We start from the raw sequence: 23,740 nt of genomic DNA, 5'->3' as shown, positions 1-23,740 counted from the left end.
GTCATTGTTAAACACTCTCATTGTTTGGTGGTAAAATATGTTGCTCCTCTTATGCTGTTAAAGTGCTGCACTCAATATACCAGCAAATTTGTAAAACTCGGCAGTGGCCACAGGACTGGAAAAGGTCTGTTTTCATTCCAATCCCAAAGAAAGGTAATGCCAAGGAATGCTCAAACTACTGCACAATTGTACTCATCTCACATGCTAGCAAAGTAATGCTGAACATTCTCCAAGCTAGGCTTCAACAGTACATGAACTGTGAAATTCCAGATGTTCAAGCTGGATTTAGAAAAGGCAGAGGAACCAGAGATCAAATTGCCAACATCTGTTGGATCATGGAAAAAGCAAGAGTTCCAGAAAAACATCTACTTCTGCTTTATTGACTATGCCAAAGCCTTGACTGTGTGGATCACAACAAACTGTGGAAAATTCTGAGAGAGATGAGAATACCAGACCACCTGACCTGCCTCCTGAGAAATCTGTATGCAGGTCAAGAAGCAGCAATTAAAAATGGACATGGAACAACAGACTGGTTCTAAATTGGGAGAGGAATACATCAAGGCTGTATATTGTCACCCTTATTTAACTTATATGCAGAGTACATCATGAGAAATGCTGGGCTGGATGAAGCACAAGCTGGAATCAAGATTGCTGGGAGAAATATCAATAACCTCAGATATGTAGATGACACCACCCTTATGGCAGAAAGCAAAGAAGAACTAAAGAGCCTCTTGATGAAAGTGAAAGAGGAGAGTGAAAAAGCTGGTTTAAAACTCAACATTCAGAAAACTAAGATCATGGCATCTGGTCCCATCACTCCATGGCAAATAGATGGGGAAGCAGTGGAAACAGTGAGAGACTTTATTTTTTGGGGCTCGAAAATCACTGCAGATGATAACTTCAGCCATGAAATTAAAAGACGCTTGCTCCTTGGAAGAAAAACTATGAGCACCCTAGACAGCATGTTAAAAAGGAGAGACATTACTTTGCCCACAAAGGTCTGTCGGTAGTCAAGGCTATGGTTTTTCCAGTGGTCATGTATGGATGTGAGAGTTGGACTATAAAGAAAGCTGAGCGCCAAAGAATTGATGCTTTTGAACTGTGGTGTTGGAGAAGACTCTTGAGAGTCCCTTGGACTGCAAGGAGATCCATCCAGTCCATTCTAAAGGAGGTCAGTCCTGAATATTCATTGGAAGGACTGATGCTGGAGCTGAAACTCCAGTACTTTGGCCACCTGATGCGAAGAACTGACTCATTTGAAAAGACCCTGATGCTGGGAACGTTTGAGGGCAGGAGGAGAAGGGGACGACAGAGGATGAAATGGCTGGATGGCATCACCGACTCTATGGACATGAGATGAGTAAGCTCTGGGAGTTGGTGATGGACAGGGAAGCCTGGCGTGCTGGAGTCCATGGGGTCACAAAGAGCTGGACACGCCTGAGGGACTGAACTGAACTAATGTTGCTCCTTCTAGTGGTAGGACAAATACTTGGTGTTCCAGAATAAATGGAGAAGGTATGATATAGGGTGGGCTTTCCATGTGGCACAGTGGTAAAGAATTTGCCAGCCAATGCAGGAGACTAGGATTTGATTGGGAAGATCCTCTGGAGGAGGAAATGCAACTGACTTCAGTATTTTTGCCTGGAGAATACCATGGACAGAGAGGAGCCTGGCGGGCCACAGTCCAGGGGGTGGCAAAGAGTTGGTTATGACTGAACACGCGTGATAGAGGCTACTTTATTGTAGGAATCTAGCTGTTCCTCTCCCATCATAAGCTTATTAACTTTGAGTGACATTTTATTAACAAGTATGGAGGAGGATAACTTGCCCACAGTTACTCTTGAATACTGCTTGCGGTATTGGTCCTTTCTAGAGGCTCTGTGGGGGCTTTAAGGAGGCAGTAGAAAGACCCTAAAAATTAGAAACAAGGTTAGATTCTTGACCTTCCCTTGGCCCATGTGAATAATGGCTCAGAAAGCCAGAGGTCTCTAGACTTTACTGGGGTGTATGACGTAGACTAAGGATGAAATGTGTGTTTATCAAAAAAGCCTAGTGAAAGAAACTGGCATGTTTGATCACAGCTTTTTAATAGGACATTGGTATCCATAAGTGCTTCCCTGATAGCTCAGTTGGTAAAGAATCCGCCTGCAATGCAGGAGACCCCAGTTCGATTCTTAGGTCAGGAAGATCCACTAGAGAAGGGATAGGCAATCCACTCCAGTATTCTTGGGCTTCCTTTGTGGCTCAGCTGGTAAAGAATCCATCTGCAATGTGGGAAACCTGGGTTCCATCCCTGGGTTGGGAAGATCCCTTGGAGAAGGAAAAGGCTACCCACTCTAGTATTCTGGCTTTGAGAATTCCATGGACTGTATATAGTCCCTGGGGTTGAACAGAGTCGGACATGACTGAACGACTTTCACGTATCCATAAACATGTGTTGAAAATGAAAGTTACCTGTCATGGGAATGGCAGTTTCATTGCTCCTTTTATTCTTTGTACTCACTTACAAGCTTTGTATTCTCTGGGGATGAGGAGTTGTCCAAACTACATTCCCTTACACTACACCTCATTTCCTTTCTCAGTCTCTTATTTCTTCAGCCTCCTGTGATATTTGTAGGCTGACAATTTGTATATTTTTCCTGGCTTGGCTTAAATTGAGAAGCAGGGAAGTTAATGTTTTTGTTCTCTTGAATATGTTTCTTGAGGTATCAGACCGAACTTTTACCTAGCTTTTACTATAACAAGGGAAGCATAAACACTTTCTAGTTTAAGTGAAATCACTGGTGTCAACAGATGAACGTGTCAGCTGAGCTTGACATCCTTAACCCCAATTGCCCTCTCCCCAAATGTTTTTTGTTTTCTTTTGTGTGCTTGTTGTTGTTCAGTCGCCAAGTTGGTGAAGAATCTGCCTGCAATGCAGGAGACCTGGGTTCGATCCCTGGGTCTGGAAGATCCCCTCGAGAAGGGAATGGCAACCCACTCCAGTATTCCTGCCTGGAGAATTCCATGGACAGAGGAGCCTGGCGGGCTACAGTCCATAGGATCACAAAGATTCAGAGACTTTCACTTTTTCACTTGTGTGTGTGCTGTGTGCTCCTAAAAGATATTTGAGGCAAATTAGAGGAGAACTGGATACAGCAAACGACTCTTAATAATCAGAGGCTACTGTGCTGACTTCTTTCTTTGGGGGTGATATGTCATTAAATGCTGGTTTAATATAGAGAAACAGCAGGGTCTTGCTGACCTGAACTTAGCCCATCTTATCATACTCTGGTAGAGGAAAAATATCACATGGCATCTGATTTTTTCCTGATGGGCCTCAGTTTCTGAGTAAATGGTTACAGATGTGTGAGCTTAAGCTATACTGATTATGTTCTTTAAAATATTCTCTTCTAAAAATTGTGTACTTCCTAGGCATTTGACATATTTATAGAATTTTAACATTTGCCATGAGAGGGCAAAAAGATGTCTCCTTACTTTTGATAGGGTTACATAATCTAATTTGGTTATTTAATACAATGAACCTTTTACTCTGTAATGGCTTTTATTAATATTTCATTTAACATTGTTAGATTTGTCAGCAGTTATGTATGTAAAATTGGGCCAAAACCTGTTTTCAAGGTGACCTTTGATTGTCCAGAGAGTTTTTTTTTTTTGTTTAAATTAGCTCTTGTTTAAATAAGGCAGCAAAATGTTCTAATATCCATTTACTTTCTAATCGATGAAACTTTATATGAACTTTAGTTCTATGTAGACTATTATTATGGGCTTCCCTGGTGGCTCAGATGGTAAAGCGTCTGCCTGCAATGCGGGAGACCCGGGTTAATATACATTTATTGTATTCAATCTGTATATCCAAGGACAAACCTTATGTAAGTAATTTTAATCTTATGTCACTGATGCTTCTCTAGAAAACATCAGAATTTTTAGATTTTCAGGTACTACCTTTATTCCAAGTTAGTACTGAAGGAAGATAAATTGTTTTGTTCTCCCTAGTTGCACTATTATATTTTCAAGTGCAATTACCTGAAATTTAAAAGCTTACCAGTGCATTTGGAGCTTTCCAGTACATAAGTCCTAGTGTCGTTTCATGCAAGTTTGTTTAAATATTGACTGCTGACCCTTGTGTCCACTGATGTTTTGGCTAGCAGGTATGCGTGATACATTCCTTTCTTGGAGGGGTCCCTCTCATTTTAGGTGCAGAATGAAATTTGGAATTTCTGTAGGGAAGAACCAGAAGTTTCTTGGAATGTTTTTCTGGTTTCTTAGCGGCTAGAACTGTCCTTAGGTCAATGCTATGAGTTATGTTTTTAGAGTTTTGGGTTTTTGCCCTTGTGGCTGGTATGGTAGTGATTACCACCAGTTTCTGTGGACTTTACTGACTTTATTGCCATTTAGGTTCCAGAAAGCTTTCATCTCCTATCAGGTTTAGCTGGCAAATTTGAGCCTTTTTTTTTTTTTTTTTAAATTCTATTGATGTGTGTTCTGTTCTTAGCATTTTCAGGGGCATAGATCTGTGTAGAAAATGTTTTCTTCCAAGAAATCCTTGCCTGTTAGTTTTTTCTCTTTCAACCCTTCACCTTCCAAATGAGGAAGAACAGGCCAGGGAGAGAAAGGTGGGGGGTTGAAATTATGTGTGTGTGTGTGTGTGTGTGTATGTATATATATATATCCACATGAAAGTGAAAAAGTGAAATTCAGTGTTAGTCACTCAGTCCTGTCTGACACTTTGTGACCCCATGGACTGTGGCCCACCAGGTTCCTCTGTCCACGGAATTCTCCAGGCAAGAATACTAGAGTGGGTTGCCATTTCCTTCTCCAGGAAATTTTCCCGGCCCGGGAATTGAACCCAGGTCTCCTGCATTGCAGGTGGATTCTTTACTGTCTCCGCCATTAGGGAAGTCATGTGTGTGTGTGTGTGTGTAGTTGATTTATAATATTATGTTAATGTTTACTGTACAGCAAAGTGATTCATTTATATATATACACACACATTATTTTTTAATATTTTTGTCCATTATGGTTTATCAGAGGATATTGAATAGAGTTCCCTGTGCTATACAGTAGGGCCTTGTTGTTTATTCATTCTGTATTTAATAGTTTGCATTTGCTAACCCTAAACTCCCAGTCTATCCCTCCTCAGGAAATTTTTTTTTTTAAGTTGTTATTGGCTTACCAGGTTCCCTGAAAGTTGTTAAATGGTGGAAAACCAGGTGCCAGGATATATAGTGCTGGCTCAGAAGACCTGATTTGAGTACTCTGTCCTTTGTCAGCTATGTGATTTGGGGGGAAGTTTATTAATTTTTTTTTAAACTTACAGTGCCTCAGTTCTAAAATGGAAGTAGAAATACTTCTGTTCTTGCAACCTCAGTGAACCTTGGTAAATCCTTCTGGACAAAAACAAAACAAAAAAACCCCACAAATGCTCACATATAAATTTGTATACACATACATACAGACTGACATATATGTAGATTGTTTTAATTATCTAATGTTATTGAGTTTGGTACTATTTCATTTTCTTTGTGATATTTATAATTTTTTCTTTAACTTTTACATTTTTGACTGAATGACAAAGATGCTTCTTAATGGAATATGTTGCATTTAGAATAATTTTTCTTTCCTATACAGTTTCTGACCATAATGTTCTTGCCTGATCACTAGGATATAGCTCTAACTGTATATACTCTAGAAAGCCTGACAATTAGAGAGTAAAATATAGATAAAGAATCTTTTCTCATTTGGAATGAACCAGGAAGTAATTATAGCATTTATGATCTGTTAAATGCAAAGAAAGTTTTTTTTTTTTTTGAAGGAGATTTTTGTTTTTTGTTGTTGTTCAGTCAGTAAGTCGCATCCAACTCTTTGCAGCCCCGTGGACTGCAGAATACCAGGCTCCTCTGTCCTCCACTGTCTCCAGGAGTTTGCTCAAATTCATGTCCATTGAATCTGTGATGCTGTCTAACCATCTCATCCTCTGCCGCCCTTTTGCTTTCAACCTTTCCTAGCATCAGTGTCTTTTCCAGTAAGTTGGCTCTTTGCATCAGGTGGCCAAAGTATTAGAGCTTCAGCTTCAATGTCAGTCTTCCAATCAGTATTCGGGGTTCATTTCCTTTAGGATAGACTGGTTTGATGTCCTTGCAGTCCAAAGGACTCTCAAGAGTCTTCTCCAGCACCACAGTTTGACAGAATCAATTCTTCCACACTCAGTCTTCTTTATGGTCCAACTCTCACATCCATACGTGACTACTGGAAAAACCATAGCTTTGACTATAGGGACCTTTGTTGGCAAAGTGATGTCTTTGCTTTTTAATATGCTGTCTAGGTTTGTCATAGTTTTTTTTTCCAAGGAGCAAGCATCTTTCAGTTTCATAGTTGCAGTCTCTGTCCACAGTGATTTTGGAGCCCAAGAAAATAAAATGTCACTGCTTCCACTTTTTCTATTTGCCATGAAGTGATGGGACTGGATACCTTGATTTTAGTTTTTTGAGTGTTGTTTTAAGCCAACATTTTCACTCTCCTCTTTCACCCTCATCTAGAAGCTTTCAGTTCTTCACTTTGCCTTTAGAATGGTATCATCTGCATATCTCAGGTTGATATTTCTCCCAGCAGTCTTGATTCCAGCTTGTAATTCATCCAGCCTGGCATTTTGCATGATGTACTCTGTATATATGTCAAATAAGCGGAATGACAATATATAGTCTTGTCATACTCCTTTCCCAATTTTGAACCAGTCAGTTTTAGACTTCAAAGAAAACATTGTCCTAGTTACTTGCTGAGGGATGCTTTAGATCTCTCTAGTAAATTAGAACATAATGTATTAGGGGCTTGAATATTTTGAGAGTTGGCACAGATAATTGAATTGCTTGATAGTGTGGGGAATATTTTTCTTAGACAATTTGAGTCATGTCTTTTCTGTTTCATTATTATAAGTGAAGGGAACTTAACCTCATTTATTTCAGAACTGAAATTGGAAGATTTTGTTGTTATTTAAATAATTATACTTTATTCAGACATAATGGAAATAGATAATAAAATGTCACCCAGGGTGGTATTTCATCTAATGGTATAATCTAGCTGAGACTTAAATTGTTCTAACAGTGCTGGCATTCTTTGTCGTCAGTATGCTAAGTGTTCATGATACATAATGCTTTAGTGCTTTGTCATTTTAAATTTCACTGAAATTGAATTACTTGGAATTGGTACAGGTGATGAGATATTAATATTTTTTAATATAAACAAATACAAAGCAGTTTTCTTTTTTATTTTTAGGAACCTTGGGTAATGTGGAACATGGGAACCAGTATCAGATCAAATTGATGTATGAACATAATCTTCAGAGAACAGCCTGCAATATGACTTATGGATCATTTGGTGGTGTGAAAGGTAATTTGTATTTAATCATGAGCATGCTGTTGTAAGGACCAGAATATTCGGCCATATGAAAATGGAGGATTATGTGGTATGAATCCCAGAGTTAAACATATTTTATTGAAACCTTTGTATTAAAATACTTGGGCAAAGTAATAAAAAAAGAAAACTCCAAACATTGGATATATATGATTTTCATATAGCCTGCACTTTTATGTGGTCTACAGAAATATTTCTGAAACTGCCTTTTCTTTAAATTTTGTCTTTTATACATGAGTTGACTGAAGTTGAGCTTTTCTGTGGTGAACTGTATGCCTGCCTCTCTCACTGGAAGAAGGGGTTGATTTCTTCATTGATGGATGTCCCTGCTCTACTTGGTAGAGGCAGGATGAAGCTGTAGACCCCTGTCCCCACCTCACCCACCTCCAGGGCCACTGTGCAGGTTGTATAAATTGTTTTTAAGCCAGGGCCTAAGGGGCTGGTGGAGACTGAAATGCAGACCTGATCCTGCTCATCTGGCCATGTGTGCTGGCCCGGAATAAATAACCCTAGAGAAAGGGAGCCTAAATTTCACAAAGACATTACCTTTACCAAGTCCGGGCTCAGTGAGGCTATGTTCCTTCTACCCTGGGAGTATCTTTTTCTAATTAGCACAAGGGCTACCACCCCAGTTCCACCCTAGCTTCTTGAGTTACCAGGGCTTGATGCTTGCTTCTCTACCCTGTGATTGTTGGCATGGGAGGATTATTTACAATTAAAGTTCTCTCACTTCACTATGACAGGGTGATAGAGCAGCTGCTGATGCTGAAGGGAGGATAGGAAGCCAGGTGGTGACACTTGCCTGTGTGATTTTGCATATGTGTGTGTCGGGGGCACCTGCTGAACATGCAGCCTGTGGGGTCGAGAAGAGTCGGACATGACTGAGCGACTTCCCTTTCACTTTTCACTTTCGTGCGTTGGAGGAGGCAATGGCACCCCACTCCAGTACTGTTGCCTGGAAAATCCCATGGACAGAGGAGCTTGGTAGGCTGCAGTCCATGGGGTCTCGAAGAATTGGACACGACTGAGTGACTTCCCTTTCACTTTTCAGTTTTATGCATTGGAGAAGGAAATGGCAACCCACTCCAGTGTTCTTGCCTGGAGAATCCCAGGGACGGGAGCCTGATGGGCTGCCGTCTATGGGGTCACACAGAGTCAGACATGGCTGAAGTGACTTAGCAGAGTGGCAGCAGCAGCTGAACGTGTAACTAGGGATTTTATAATATAGCTCTCTTTAGGCTCAAATTTTTATGAGTTTATTGTTTAACTATTGTGTTAATGGGCTTCCTTGGTGGCTCAGATGTAAAAAATTTGCCTGCAGTTCGGCAGACCTGGCTTCGATCCTTGGAGTTGGAAGATCCCTTGAGAAGGAAACAGTTACCCACTCCAGTATTCTGGCCTGGAGAATTCCATAGACAGAGTAGCCTGGTGGGCTACAGTCCATAGGGTTGCAAAGAGTTGGACATGACTGAAAGACTTTCACTTTTATTGTGTTAATAAAAAGTAGGTTATCTATGTTGGATTTTTCTTTAGTGACATGAAAAAATTTCTTTATTTTGGAAGTATCCTTCATTCATGTATAAAGGTAAAAGCAAGAATATTTTGGGTAATGGGCTTCCCTGGTGGCTCAGATGGTGAAAGAATGCAGGAGACCCTGGTTCAATCCCTGGGTTGGGAAGATCCCTACAGAAGGGAATGGCAACCTACTGCAGTATTCTTGCCTGGGCAATCCCATGGATAGAGGAGCCTGACCTGCTACAGTCTATCGGGTCACAATGAGTCAGACACCACTAAGCTACTGACACTTTCACTTTCACACTTTCAATGTATAAATAAGTGTTTTGTGTAATTAAAGTGATATGAAACAAAACATGTGGCTGTATTGCAGTATTGCTTAACTTGAGTAACACGAATGTTTGAAAAATATGGGAGATGCCTAGAGTTAGGTGAAAAGAGGCGAGAAAAAGTGAAAATTTGATGAGAAGCTAACTTCTGTGAGGCATCCCCTTCCCAACTTAAGCTTTCCACTGTTCTTTAAAAAAACATCTGATATGATCAGGAGACCAAGTCTCCCTTGTTTAATGAACTATTTTCAATGTTCTTTCTGCTACGAAACCCTGCAAAGAAAAATTACTAAATTCTGTACAGCTGGAGTCAAAAGATATTATATGACAAAAGAGTGCTTTGGGTAAATGAAAGTAAGTTTTTATTTTTTGGTAGCATGAAGACAGTTATTTAATTTTTAAAACTCTTAATTGAAGGATAATTGCTTTACAGTATAATGTTGATTTCTACCAAACATCAACATGAATCAGCCATAGGTTTACCCATAAGACAATTACTTATTTTTAAAAAGACAGTTCTTTGGATCACATGTCAATTGTTACCCTACATTGATTGCACTGTCCTTTTAGTTTTATTACCAGATCAAGTTAACCTAATTAAAATAAAAAATTTTAAATAAATTCCTTGCTTCTGTGTGACATTTTTGCTAGATTCAGTAATGCACTTTCAAAGTAATTAGAATTACTAGTTTTGAAAACAGTAGTTAAGTTTGTACTTCTCTTAGTTCTGAAATTCTGCCTTATATTTAAAAAGTCCCTTTTGAAAAAATAAGAGACAGTTATGATGTTTCTTACTTTCCTATGGTTAAACAGAATATTTCCCAGTTTGAAACAGAGAGATATCTTAGTAGCAGAAGCGATTATTCTGTTTCATGGGTTTGGAACACATAATATCTTTGAGATACCTTAAAAAAAGCAATGGAGTGGTAAATCAGTAAAAATGAACCATTTGGGGTGAGTGGCAGGCGGGATGGGGAGTTACTGCTAATGGCTACAAGGTTTCTTCTTTGGGGATGAGGAAAATGATCTCAAATTAAATTACAGTGATGGCTGCATAGCTCTATAAATACACTGAAAACTATTGAGTTGTATAATTTTAAGAGGTGGTAAGTAAATTGTATCTTAATTGTAAAACTGTTAAAAAAAATTATCCGTGGGATAAAACTTGCTGCTAGAGAGGTGGTAGCACAGTCCGTGCATCCTGCTGATGTACAGAACTTGTGGCTTCAGAACTGTGAAAATGTTCTTGAATGCTGATAGGTGATTTATGGGAATGTTATTAGGAAGTGATCCAAAATGTGAAAAAGTCTGGTTAAGCTTCTTTATAATTATTTCCTTCTTCTGTCTTCCCTCCCTTCTTTTTATTTATAAATGTATTTATTTATAATATAGAAAAATTAGAAGTGATCTAAATGAGTAGTGGAGGAGAATGATTAAGTTTTGATTCATAGATTCAGTAGGTTATTGTGAAGCTGTTAAGATTAAGTTTGGTTTGCTGTAGTGAACATCTTTGAACATAAATCTTTGTCCGTGTTTCTAATTATTTCCCTAGGACTGAATGTAGAAGAGGAGTTATTGAGTTAGAAGGTTAAAAAAATACTTTTTTTCCTCAAAAAAGCACCCCTGCAAAATATATAAATAAATTGTAAAAAGCATAGAACTTAGAAAGAAGAGAGTAAAAGTCACTGTCACTTCAGTAGAAAAGAAAGCCTATTTTCCGAGCCTGATGTCGGTCGTATGTGTCTAATGTGCACCTTTACAGGAGAGAGTGGGTCAGTGTTTTAATCTGAAGACTTCCCTAGACTCGTTCTTTTTCTTTTTTTTGATCTAAGTTTAAAAAAGGAAATTAAAAATTCTTGTCTTTTATCTTACTCTGTGTTTAAGATGTCTTCTTGTGGAATTATTAAGTTAGGTAATTGTGTTAGTAGTCCTCAAGAAAGGAGTTAAGCAAAAAGAAAACCTGCAGCATTTCAAACAGATGTGTTTAAAATACTGGAAGACAACACAGGGAAATTTATTTGGTGTGTGTTAGCAGAATGAACTACCACTAGATGGCAGTCCTCTACAACCGCAGGCTTTAGTTGGCTCTGAATACAAAGGTATGGTAAGAAATCATCAAGGGAGGAATTGTTATCCCAAATAATACCTAGCCTTCTTCAGGCTGCAAAAGAGCAATGGAGTGGTTCTTAAAAAAATTATTATAGATAATATCTCAGGATACAATGAAAAAATGCCCTCTAGCTGTGCTCAAATTTTGATTTGCTTCTGAATCATAATGGAGTCTTGATGAAATTGTAGGTCTGAACTCTGTAAGTCTGAAACTGAACCTCAGAGTTTGAATTTCTGACAGTTTCCCGACCGATGCCAAGTTGCAGAGATCTAGAGGTTTGCTTCATCCTGCATCTACCAAGTGCTTATTCCCTGCCAGGCAGTGTCCTAGGTGCTTTACAGGTTGAGTAACTTAAGATATACTTAGTAAATGGTAGAGCAGGGATTCCAACCCAGGCTTTCTGCTTCTAGAAACTTGTGGTTTTAACCATACTAAACTGGGATATCTAGGCTGTGAGTACTACTTCCTAATTTGGGAAAAATCTTTGCTATCAGAAAGATGTGTATTTGGTTTGACTAAAGTTGGTGTATAACTTTGATTCTTCATAGACTACGGAAAAACATGTTGGGTAATTTCTGGGTCAGATATTTGCTTTCTCAATTTGCTTTTTTTGGTTGATGCTTTGGTTTATAAGAAAAGTACCTCTTAAAATTTTTATCAGAGCAGTTATATATGGGGGAGAGGGTAATATATTATTTGAAATTAGCAAAAGAGTAATTGGGCTTCCCTGGTGGCTCAGACAGTGAAGAATCTGCCTGTAATGCAGGAGACTGGAGTTCAGTCCCTGGGTGGGGAAGATCCCCTGGAGAAGGGAATGGCTGCCCACTCCAGTATTCTTACCTGGAGGATCCATGGACAGAGGAGGCTGGCAGGCTTACAGTCTATGGGATCGCAAAGAGTTGGACATGACTGAACAACTAACACTTTCACTTTTTCAGAGTAATTATTGTTTTTTTCTAACCTTTTTTTTTTGGTTTGTTTGCTGGCTTGTTAAGAAAATCTTTCAAAAACACCCTTTATCAGTTCAGTTCAGTTCAGTTCAGTCGCTCAGTCGTGTCTGACTCTTTGCGACCCCATGAACCGCAGCACGCCAGGCCTCCCTGTCCATCACTAATTTCCGGAGTCCACCCAGACCCATGTCCATCCAGTCGGTGATGCCATCCAACCATCTCATCCTCTCTCGTCCCCTTCTCCTCCTGCCCTCAATCGTTCCCAGCATCAGGGTCTTTTCAAATGAGTCAGCTCTTCGCATCAGGTGACCAAAGTATTGGAGTTACAGGACTGGTTGGATCTCCTTGCAGTCGAAACTCAAAGGAGCATTCACTGATGCGGAAGGTTTGCTTTTACCTCAAGCTGTGTTGCAGTGTCTGTTAATGAGGAAGAAGTGCTAAAGAAATAGGAAATCTAGTTTTAACTACTTGAAGAATATTTGCCTAATAGCTTCTATTATTCAAACTACTACCTACCATTCCAGAATATAAATTAGAAGTCTTTTCATATTATACTTTTTAGAGGGGAAATGATTGAAATGTGCAATATTAGTGGCTATATTTGGCTTATTTCCGCCCCCCAGAGGAGTGTGGAAAGATGTATTTGAAGTTAAAATGTTTATAGTTTGATTTTAATCTAAGCTGTTTTTTGAAGAAACTTGTGACTCTGGGTTTTTGTAAAAATGATTGCTGTTGTTGTTCAGTCGCTCAGTCCTGTCTCTTTGTGACCCCATGGACAGCAGCATGCCAGGCTTCCCTGTCCTTCACCATCTCCTGGAGTTTGCTCATGTCCATTGAGTTGGTGATGCCATCCAACCATCTCCTCCTCTGTTGTCCCCTTCTCCTGCCTTCAGTCTTTCCCAGCATCAGGGTCTTTTCTAATGAGTCAGCTCTTTGCATCAGGTGGCCAGAATATTGGAGTTTCAGCTTCAGCATGAAAAGGTAAAAATGGTAATCTTTCAGGAAACTCAAACAGGGGCTCTGTATCAACCTAGAGGGGTAGGCTGAGGAGGGAGATGGGAGGGAGATTCAAAAGGGAGAGGATATATGTATACCTATGGTTGATTCATGTTGAGGTTTGACAGAAAAGAGCAAAATTCTGTTAAGTAATTATCCTTCAATAAAAAATAAGTTAATTAAAAATTTATTTGAATAAAAAATGGCAATCTTTACTTTTTATACTGTTGACAAGTTAATGCTTGCAAAATGTAGTGAGTGGCGTAAGCATGAACAATCAAATTATATAGTTTGGAAATCAAATCAATTTTTAAAAGCTGGGTTTGAATTGATTTAAAAATATGTTACTAAAATTGATGTTATTTATTTTGTTTGGTAATTTGAATTCTACTGTTTTTGAAAAAAGGAACAAGTGATATTTCTGCTCGATTTCCCTCTGCTTTTGTTTCATTGTGTCACTACAACTTCCAATGGTTCTTGACATGGTACTTTACCTAATTAAGATAAGCTTGCCATTTCAGAATAGCATTTGGAAAAGGATAACATTAATGTTTACCAACAAAAAGTCAGTAGTGGAGTGATGAAAGAACATTATTGTTTTAAAGTCAACAACTGTGTGTACTTAGCTTGGTAAAATATGATACTTTGCATAGTCTGTATAATGTATCTTACTACTATCAAGATAAGTTTGCAAGAATTTCCTTTACTCATAATGTGACTTAGAGACCCTATAGTTATATCCTCACTTACCAAAAGTTTTTCCTGTAGGGCTGAGACAAGTTGATGAACTTTATAATGTGTAGGGATCTTTCAGATGTGCGACAAGGACAATGGGAAGAAAGAGTTGATTTGTTAGAGACGTGTGGGAAATTCAGGCACTAGTGCAAGTGTGGTGTTAACTGCATCATCTCTCTCTCTGGGTGTTTGTCCATCCATTCATGCAAGTTTCTCAGAATAGAAAGATTATGATATCTCTGAGGATACAAAATGAAATCATGATCTGATGAACAAAATGACTTCTATGATATTTTGTTGAAAGATTTAACTTGAACACATTTTTGTTTGAAAAATTACCCTGGATTATGATGAGTCAGCTTTGTTCCTTAAAACCTTTCCCCATCATATAAACTTGTGCTTTTTAGTCATTTTGAATTATTGCCATCTCTTCATAATGACTTGTGGTTTATTTTAAAAAAGGCTTTTTAATACTTCAGTAGTGATTATAACCACCATCTGGTTCTTTCTTCAATTTTTAATCTTCTCCATTTTTGCTTCTTTGCTCTCATTTTTTTTGTATTTATCTTCTATTTATGTACTCTTTGTACCTATCTATACTTTTATTGTTGTAAGAACAATGAATATGAAATCTACTTTTATTTTTTTTTCATTGCAAGAAAAATTTTATTTTTAATTTAAATTTATTTATTTTAATTGGAGGCTAATTACTTTACAATATTGTATTGGTTTTGCCATACATCAACATGAATCTACCATGGGTGTACATGTGTTCCCCATCCTGAACCCCCCTCCTTCTTCCCTCCCCATACCATCCCTGTGGGTCATCCCAGTGCGCCAGCCCCAAGCATCCTGTATCCTGCATTGAACCTGGACTGGCGATTCGTTTCTTATATGATATTATACATGTTTCAATGCCATTCTCCCAAATCATCCCACCCTCTCCCTCTCCCACAGAGTCCAAAAGACTGTTCTATACATCTGTGTCTCTTTTGCTGTCTCGCATACAGAGTTATCGTTACCATCTTTCTAAATTCCATATATATGTGTTAGTATACTATATTGGTGTTTTTCTTTCTGGCTTACTTCACTCTGTATAATAGGCTCCAGTTTCATCCACCCCATTAGAACTGATTCAAATGTATTCCTTTTAATGGCTGAGTAATACTCCATTGCGTATATGTGAAATCTACTTTTAAAATAAATTTTAAAAAATTTAAGATAATTGACATACATTATATTAGTCTCATGTGTACAGCAGAAATGATCTGATATTTGTATCTCTTAGATTTAAAAACATAATACAGTAGTCTGCTCTAATTTTTAAAATTAATTTTCATGATCATAAATTTTTGTTTTTCAGGGGGCTATGTATATTTGGAGTTTACCTTGTAACAGACAGCTCAAGATTTAAAGAAATATTAATATTGAAACCCACAACTTTCCAATTTCTGGATAGGCCACAATTCTGCTTTTCCATTGGGTGTGCTTCTTTTTTCTTTCCAATCTTGCCTTTGGTACAACTGAGAATTCTTTTGATTGCAGTCGACAGTTGGCTTAAGCAGGAGTGAGAAGTTTACTGGCCCTCATCATCTGGGCCTTCAATGTGATCAGATCTGGTTTCACTCTTCACATCTCTTGCTTTTGTTCCCTTGGACAACCTATTTCCCCTGGTAACAAGATGGCTATAGCAGCTCTAAATCTTACTTCTCAGATTCTCGTCTATCTGGAAAAGTGCCTGCTTTCCTCCAGAAAGCTCAGCACAGCTCTCTTTCCAATTCTGTGGCTGGGGTTGGGCATCTTGGAATTGTCATTGTCACCAAAGGAATGTGGTTACATTTGGGTCAGAGTTACTCGTTACTTATGGTCAGTTTTCCTTTTACAAATGGGCTTTGAGTTCACTGCCTGCTGTGAGGATGTAAACAATGTAGCATGCCTTCCCTTTTTGTCATTGTTGTTCAGTCGTTCAGTTGTGTCTGATGGACTGCAGCATGCCAGGTTTTCTTGTCCTTCACCATCTCTTGGAGCTTGCTGAAACTCATGTCTGTTGAGTTGGTGATGCCATCCAACCATCTTGTCCTCTGTTGTCCCCTTCTCCTCCTGCCTTCAATCTTCCCCAGCGTCAGGGTCTTTTCCAATGCAGATAAGTTTCCCACATTGATTTGAATCTATGCACCCTTTATGTTCTTGCCACCTCTTCTTAATATCTCCTGCTTCTGTTAGGTCCAGACCATTTCTGTCCTTTATCCAGTCCATCTTTGCATGAAATGTTCCCTCGGTATCTCTAATTTTCTTGAAGAGATCTCTAGTCTTTCCCATTCTGTTGTTTTCCTCTATTTCTTTGCATTGATCGCTGAAGAAGGCTTTCTTATCTCTTCTTGCTATTCTTTGGAACTCTGCATTCAGATGCTTATATCTTTCCTTTTCTCCTTTACTTTTCAGCCTCTCTTCTTTTCCCAGCTATTTGTAAGGCCTCCCCAGACAGCCATTTTGGTTTTTTGCATTTCTTTTCCACGGGGATGGTCTTGATCCCTGTGTCCTATACAATGTCATGAACCTCATTCCGTAGTTCATCAGGCACTCTTATCTATCAGATCTAGGCCCTTAAATCCATTTTTCACTGTATAATCATAAGGGATTTGATTTAGGTCATACCTGAATGGTCTAGCGGTTTTCCCTACTTTCTTCAATTTGAGTCTGAATTTGGTAATAAGGAGTTCATGATCTGAGCCACAGTCAGCTCCTGGTGTTGTTTTTGTTGACTGTGTAGAGCTTCTCCATCTTTGGCTGCAAAGAATATAATCAATCTGATTTTGGTGTTCACCATCTGGTGATGTCCATGTGTAGTCTTCTCTTGTGTTGTTGGAAGAGGGTGTTTGCTATGACCAGTGCATTTTCTTGGCAAAACTCTATTAATCTTTGCCCTGCTTCATTCTGCATTCCAAGGCCAAATTTGCCTGTTACTCCAGGTGTTTCTTGACTTCCTACTTTTGCATTCCAGTCCCCTATAATGAAAAGGACATCTTTTTTGGGTGTTAGTTCTAAAAGGTCTTGTAGGTCTTCATAAAACCATTCAGCTTCTTCAGCATTACTGGTTGGGGCATAGACTTGGATAACTGTGATATTGAATGGTTTGCCTTGGAGACAAACAGAGATCATTCTGTCATTTTTGAGATTGCATCCAATTACTGCATTTCGGACTCTTTTGTTGACCATGATGGCTACTCCATTTCTTCTGAGGGATTCCTGCCCACAGTAGTAGATATAATGGTCATCTGAGTTAAATTGACCCATTCCAGTCCATTTTAGTTTGCTGATTCCTAGAATGTCAATGTTCACTCTTGCCATCTCTTGTTTGACTATTTCCAATTTGCCTTGATTCATGGACCTGACATTCCAGGTTCCTATGCAATATTGCTCTTTACAGCATCGGATCTTGCTTCTATCACCAGTCACATCCACAGCTGGGTATTGTTTTTGCTTTGGCTTCATCCCTTCATTCTTTCTGGAGTTATTTCTCCACTGATCTCCAGTAGCATAATGGGCACCTACTGACCTGGGGAGTTCCTCTTTTGGTATCCTAACATTTTGCCTTTTCATACTGTTCATGGGTTCTCAAGGCAAGAATACTGAAGTGGTTTGCCATTCTCTTCTCCAGTGGACCACATTCTGTCAGACCTCTCCACCATGACCCGCCTGTCTTGCAAAGAAATAGAGAAAAAGAACAGAATGGGAAAGACTAGAGATCTCTTCAAGAAAATTAGAGATACCAAGGGAACATTTCATGTAAAGATGGGCTCGATAAAGGACAGAAATGGTATGGACCTAACAGAAGCAGAAGATATTAAGAAGAGGTGGCAAGAATACACAGAAGAACTGTACAAAAAAGATCTTCATGACCCAGATAATCATGATGGTGTGATCACTCACCTAGAGCCAGACATCCTGGAATGTGAAGTCAACTGGGCCTTGGAAAGCATCGCTACAAACAAAGCTAGTGGAGGTGATGGAATTCCAGTTGAGCTGTTTCAAATCCTGAAAGATAATGCTGTGAAAGTGCTGCACTCAATATGCCAGCAAATTTGGAAAAGTCAGCAGTGGCCACAGGACTGGGAAAGGTCAGTTTTCATTCCAATTCCAAAGAAAGGCCATGCCAAAGAATGCTCAAACTACCCCACAATTGCACTCATCTCACACGCTAGTAAAGTAATGCTCAAAATTCTCCAAGCCAGGCTTCAGCAATGTGTGAACCGTGAAATTCCTGATGTTCAAGGTGGTTTTAGAAAAGGCAGAGGAACCAGAGATCAAATTGCCAACATCCGCTGGATCATCGAAAAAGCAGGAGAGTTCCAGAAAAACATCTATTTCTGCTTTATTGACTATGCCAAAGCCTTTGACTGTGTGGATCACAATAAACTGTGGAAAATTCTGAAAGAAATGGGAATACCAGACCACCTGACATGCCTCTTGAGAAATCTGTATGCAGGTCAGGAAGCAGCAGTTAGAACTGAACATGGAACGACAGACTGGTTCCAAATAGGAAAAGGAGTACGTCAAGGCTGTATACTGTCACCCTGCTTATTTAACTTCTATACAGAGTACATCATGAGAAACGCTGGACTGGAAGAAACACAAGCTGGAATCAAGATTGCCTGGAGAAATATCAATAACCTCAGATATGCAGATGACACCACCCTTATGGCAGAAAGTGAAGAGGAGCTAAAAAGCCTCTTGATGAAAGTGAAAGAGGAGAGTGAAGAAGTTGGCTTAAAGCTCAACATTCAGAAAATGAAGACCATGGCATCTGGTCCCATCACTCCATGGGAAATAGATGGGGAAACAGTGGAAACAGTGTCAGACTTTATTTTTTTGGGCTCCAGAATCACTGCAGATGGTGATTGCAGCCATTAGATTCAAAGACGCTTACTCCTTGGAAGAAAAGTTATGACCATATATTCAAAAGCAGAGACATTACTTTGCCGACTAAGGTCCGTCTAGTCAAGGCTATGGTTTTTCCAGTGGTCATGTATGGATGTGAGAGTTGGACTGTGAAGAAGGCTGAGCGCCGAAGAATTGATGCTTTTGAACTGTGGTGTTGGAGAAGACTCTTGAGGGTCCGTTGGACTGCAAGGAGATCCAACCAGTCCATTCTGAAGGAGATCAGCCCTGGGATTTCTTTGGAAGGAATGATGCTAAAGCTGAAACTCCAGTACTTTGGCCACCTCATGTGAAGAGTTGACTCATTGGAAAAGACTTGATGCTGGGAGGGATTGGGGGCAGGAGAGAAGGGGACGACTGAGGATGAGATGGCTGGATGGCATCACGGACTCGATGGACGTGAGTCTGAGTGAACTCCGGGAGTTGGTGATGGACAGGGTGGCCTGGTGTGCTGTGATTCATGGGGTCGCAAAGAGTCAGACATGACTGAGTGACTGAACTGAATGAACTGAACCCTTTATATTCTGGGAAAGCCCTTTTGAGGTGCACAGAGGGTGTGTCCAGTCACAGCTCAGGGTCTTTAGTAGCAGTGTCTGCAGGTGGATGAGGACTATCCTGTATCACTACTCTGGGACTGATGGGGAGCATGGGTGGCGGCACTTCTGATGGTGCCCTCTGCTGATTCTCAGTTGTATTGTCTTCATCTGTCTTTCATATGTTATCTTCCCCTTTTCCTCTCTCCCTGCCTTTTTTTGGTAGTGCATTTGTGGAATTGCCAGGGCAGTCTCATTTTATCTTGCTCAAGTATAGCTGAGTTAACTCTGGGTCAGTTTGCTGTTTTATAGTGCTGGTGAATTTTCCTTGTCTCTACTCCCTCCCAACCGGAGATGAATTTGTTTTCCTTTTGGACACACTCATTTGAGGGCTGGATGTGGCTCAGTGGGCATCTGTGGCTGTGCCAGCGACACTGGACCATCTGGCCTCAGCCCTGTCTTTTATGGTTTTGTTAATTATCTTGAATCACTGTTTACTCCACCTGGATGGTCTGTAACTTGTTATCTTCGAAGCTGGGTATCCTCAGGCTTTGCATTTCCCCTGTGCTGACTTCCTCCCTCTCTCCCCCTCTTTCTCCCATCCCCCATCTTTCCTCTGGCCCCTTGTGGGTATGTGTGAGGCCTCTCTAGCCCATCTTCCCCTCTCTATACTCATCATTGTTGGAAATATTTAGTGTGACTGATATTTTTATGGTCTATGGACTTTACTGCTGTTTTTCTTTTGGCAGAAAAACACCAACATGGTAAAATTTGTTTTTCTTGTCTGGTAGAAAGGGGATGTGGTAAAGGTAGAGCTTTTGTTATTCTGGGCATTTCCATTTCTCTGGGCTGTCTACACCCCTTCTGCATCTGTCTTTCCCTAAATTTGGGAGCCTTAGTAAGGTTTTCAGAATTTTGTTCTTTGCAACCTCACCACCCCTCCTTCTTATGAGGAGTTTGGATTTAGCACCTTCACAAAATGCATGAAGTCTAGCCCCGAAGATTCTCAGAAACATGTGCATTTCTTGATGGACATCATTGTACATTTCTTTTGTTCCACTGCTGCTGGTGTATGTTTACTATTTTTTTTTAATCATTTAGTTATTTATATTTTTGTTTAGTCCACAATGCTACATTTTTGAAAGGATTTTTTGAAAGTAGTCCCCAGACTGCCAGATTTGAAGAATGGATGTTTATCCTAAAAATTCTTGTGGATTCAACAGTTGAGTTGTTTGGATGATTCTGGTAGACTCCTGGATAGATGATCTTCTATTTCTATTATTTGAGCTATTTATTTAGTATGGATTAATTTCTTTGTACTTGATGTGAACATCTTTTTTCCAGGTTGTTCTTGGCTTTTCAATTGTGTGTGTATGTATGTGTTTCATTGTAGTCAAACATTCCTTTCCTGTCAATTTATTCTATTTGTTTTACGCTTAGATCTCTCCCTTGCAGAGTTTTGATGTTTTACTTAGCTATAAAGAAGACTGTATGGAGAAAGTTAATATTATTATCTTCTCTATGTTGTGTTACTGCATATAACCCTGTAAGATAGGTAACTTAATTACCACTTCCCAGATTGGGAAACAAGCTCACAGACCATAAGTGTCTTGCTGCAAATCATAGGAGGCCTTTGAATCCAGAGCTATCGGATTCTAAAGCCTGGTTATTTCTAACACGTTACCTCTTATTTAATTACCTTCCTATTTAGAGAGAGGATTTATGTGAACTGTGAGAGAGATAGGAGAGGGAAGCTCTTCTGTAAGCCTAATGAGGGCAGAGACCATGTCTTTTGTTCATCATTGTGTATCTCATGTCCTGCACAGTCCTTGGCACATCTAAATAAGTATTTTTTGGGTGAATAAACCTAAATAGCCATGTAACTGAGCAGGGCCAATGTCATGCACAGCAGGCTTTCAAGTTTATTTTTCAGAAACAAATGTTAGCCTGTTGTCCTCATTCTAGCCAACTTCTGAGTTTTGTTTTCTTCTTTAACAAACACGTGTTGAATATCTACTGCAATGCATGGGTCATGGTAGTTACTGTTAACCACCACAGTGGTAAAACTGGAGGTGATTATTTAGACTTCCTGGGTTCGCCTTTGCTAAACTTATTTCTCAATGTGCCCGTGAGGTAACACTTATACAACACAAGCTTCCAAGTAGGAATAACCAGTTTTTTCATCATCTTGGAGTTGTTTTTCTATCCTTAAGTCATCCTTTTGTTATTAATATTTTTCAGCATAAAATGTGATATTCAAAATTATTTGAGTATTTGTGATAGTGTTCACAGATCAAAAAGTTTTTATTTTTCAAATTATCTAAATTATTTAATATTTAGTGTAAAAGACATTTCTTGTCTTTAATCCTTTTATCTCTTTTTGTGACTTGTAAAAGCTCATTTGCCTTTAATTCTTACAGTTTTAAAATTTTGCTTTGATTTTTTCAGTCAAATGGAACTTCAAAAAAATAGAATTTTGATCAATGAAAGGTTAACGTCAGAGTGTAGATATAATATGGGCAGGGTATGGGTTATAAATGTCTGACAACACAGTAGTCCTGCATTTGTGACTGAAATGGAAAGAAAGTACTACATATATAAAAGGCTCAATATGTTTGGGAATATAGTTGTCAGTAAAGGAGGCGAACAGATTTTACTAATAATATATATGAGTATGGTAGAATATTTTTTTAAATCGTAAAATGACTTCTGTAAGCTTGTATGGGATTATATTGTCACATAAATAAAAATTCATGAATCCTTTGGAATAAAAAGCCTGCCAAAGAAAATAGTGAATTGAAGAATAAGTCAAATCACCTTTGCCTCATTTTGAGGCAACCTGCAATAATCAGATCCTCAGCCTTCAAATAATAACTTATAATTGTCTAAACTGGAGCCTTTTTCTTGTCTGCCAAGGAAACGTATTAGTGGCTACATGCGGTTGCTGAGAGGCTGTGCTTTCCGAAGCCATCTGAATTCTTTGATTGCCATTCAGAGAGTGAACCGATATGCTCAAGTCGGGGTGAATGAGCATCCAGAACACAACCTTGCCTTTTTTTTGTGTGTAGGGATGTTAGTGCTAATAGAAGATTAATGCTATTTTACTTAAAGAAATCAAAGGATAGTGTTTTGATGACTCTTGTCTCACTAGTGAATCACATGGCTCCTATTTTCTAGTAGATTTGGTTGGAATGTTACAGCATCATGCTGTGGAAGAATCCCTGTGCTCTGCTGACTCCTACTCCTTGCTTAAGCATTAAAGTATAGGTGTTTTATAATGTTGGAGTACTTCCCTCGTTTGTTCTTAAGATCCTTTATGGATCCACAGTGAAGTCGGAAGATCAAGGGGATGATAGGATTGATTTTCATCCTGTGCTGACTTTTCTTATATATATAGTATTCATTTATAAAATCCCTGGTCCAAGACCCATAAAACAATGTTGCTTTCAAATAGCTTTTTCCTGTATATTATGTTTTATAAAACCTTTAGTTCCTGGGGGAATGTTGTAAAGAGAGTTCCCTGTAGTCTGCAATTTCATTTTTTACACGATTATTTATAAAGTTGTTACTTTCCCTGAAAGGTGAATTCTGATTCCCTCCATACATACGCTATAGAAATTTAGTGGTTAAATGCCCCCTTGCCTACTATGACTAAGGGGGGAAAGATTGAAAAGAGTATTTGAAGTTTTTTGGTGTTGTTTGAAAAAAAAAAAAAAGTTCTTTCATGGTGGCCGAATGCCAAGGCTAGAAAAGTGTTATGGGAATGTCTGTGGTCAGGACTGCCTTTGACGAGAGAATGGTTAAATATGGTAATCTTGATAGGATTTGACAGCCATTTTTGATTTATATATGGTTCATCATGGTCCCCTTCTTAAGAGTGAAATAACTAAGCTATTAAATTATTTTACCTAATTGGGAAGGAAAATGATTACCAAAAAACTACTTTATTCAGATGTCACAGTGATATAAAGTGTTCCAACAGTTTACAACATTTGTCTACAAAACACCTTGTCATGGGAAATGAACAATGTTCCCCACCCCCGAGTCTCTCTTGAATTAAGTTCATTCATTAACTCTTTTCCATTCTACATGGAAACTCTTGCTTACAGATTTAAATTCTGAAGCACAAGGTAGAGATATATGTTAATGCTTAGTATGAAAAACAAATAGTTGACTATGACCAAGTTAAAAGTATTTTCAAAGTGCATTAGTAGTACTCTGTGT

At 39.0% G+C, this 23,740-nt stretch overlaps 1 protein-coding gene across 1 annotated transcript in view; it reads left to right on the top strand.

Annotated features, from left to right (window-relative positions):
- Positions 1-23,740, top strand: part of BBS9 (Bardet-Biedl syndrome 9) — a 469,218-nt gene that overhangs the window by 33,402 nt on the left and 412,076 nt on the right. The window contains exon 5 of the mRNA XM_040259660.1: positions 7,273-7,386. Coding sequence (XP_040115594.1) covers positions 7,273-7,386 — 114 coding nt within the window. The remainder of the gene's footprint in view (positions 1-7,272; positions 7,387-23,740) is intronic.

Source organism: Oryx dammah, unplaced genomic scaffold (assembly GCF_014754425.2).
Source record: "Oryx dammah isolate SB20612 unplaced genomic scaffold, SCBI_Odam_1.1 HiC_scaffold_18, whole genome shotgun sequence".
Taxonomy (NCBI): Eukaryota; Metazoa; Chordata; class Mammalia; order Artiodactyla; family Bovidae; genus Oryx; species Oryx dammah.
Note: the sequence above shows the minus strand (reverse complement) of the source record. Positions and strands in the feature narration are given on the sequence as shown.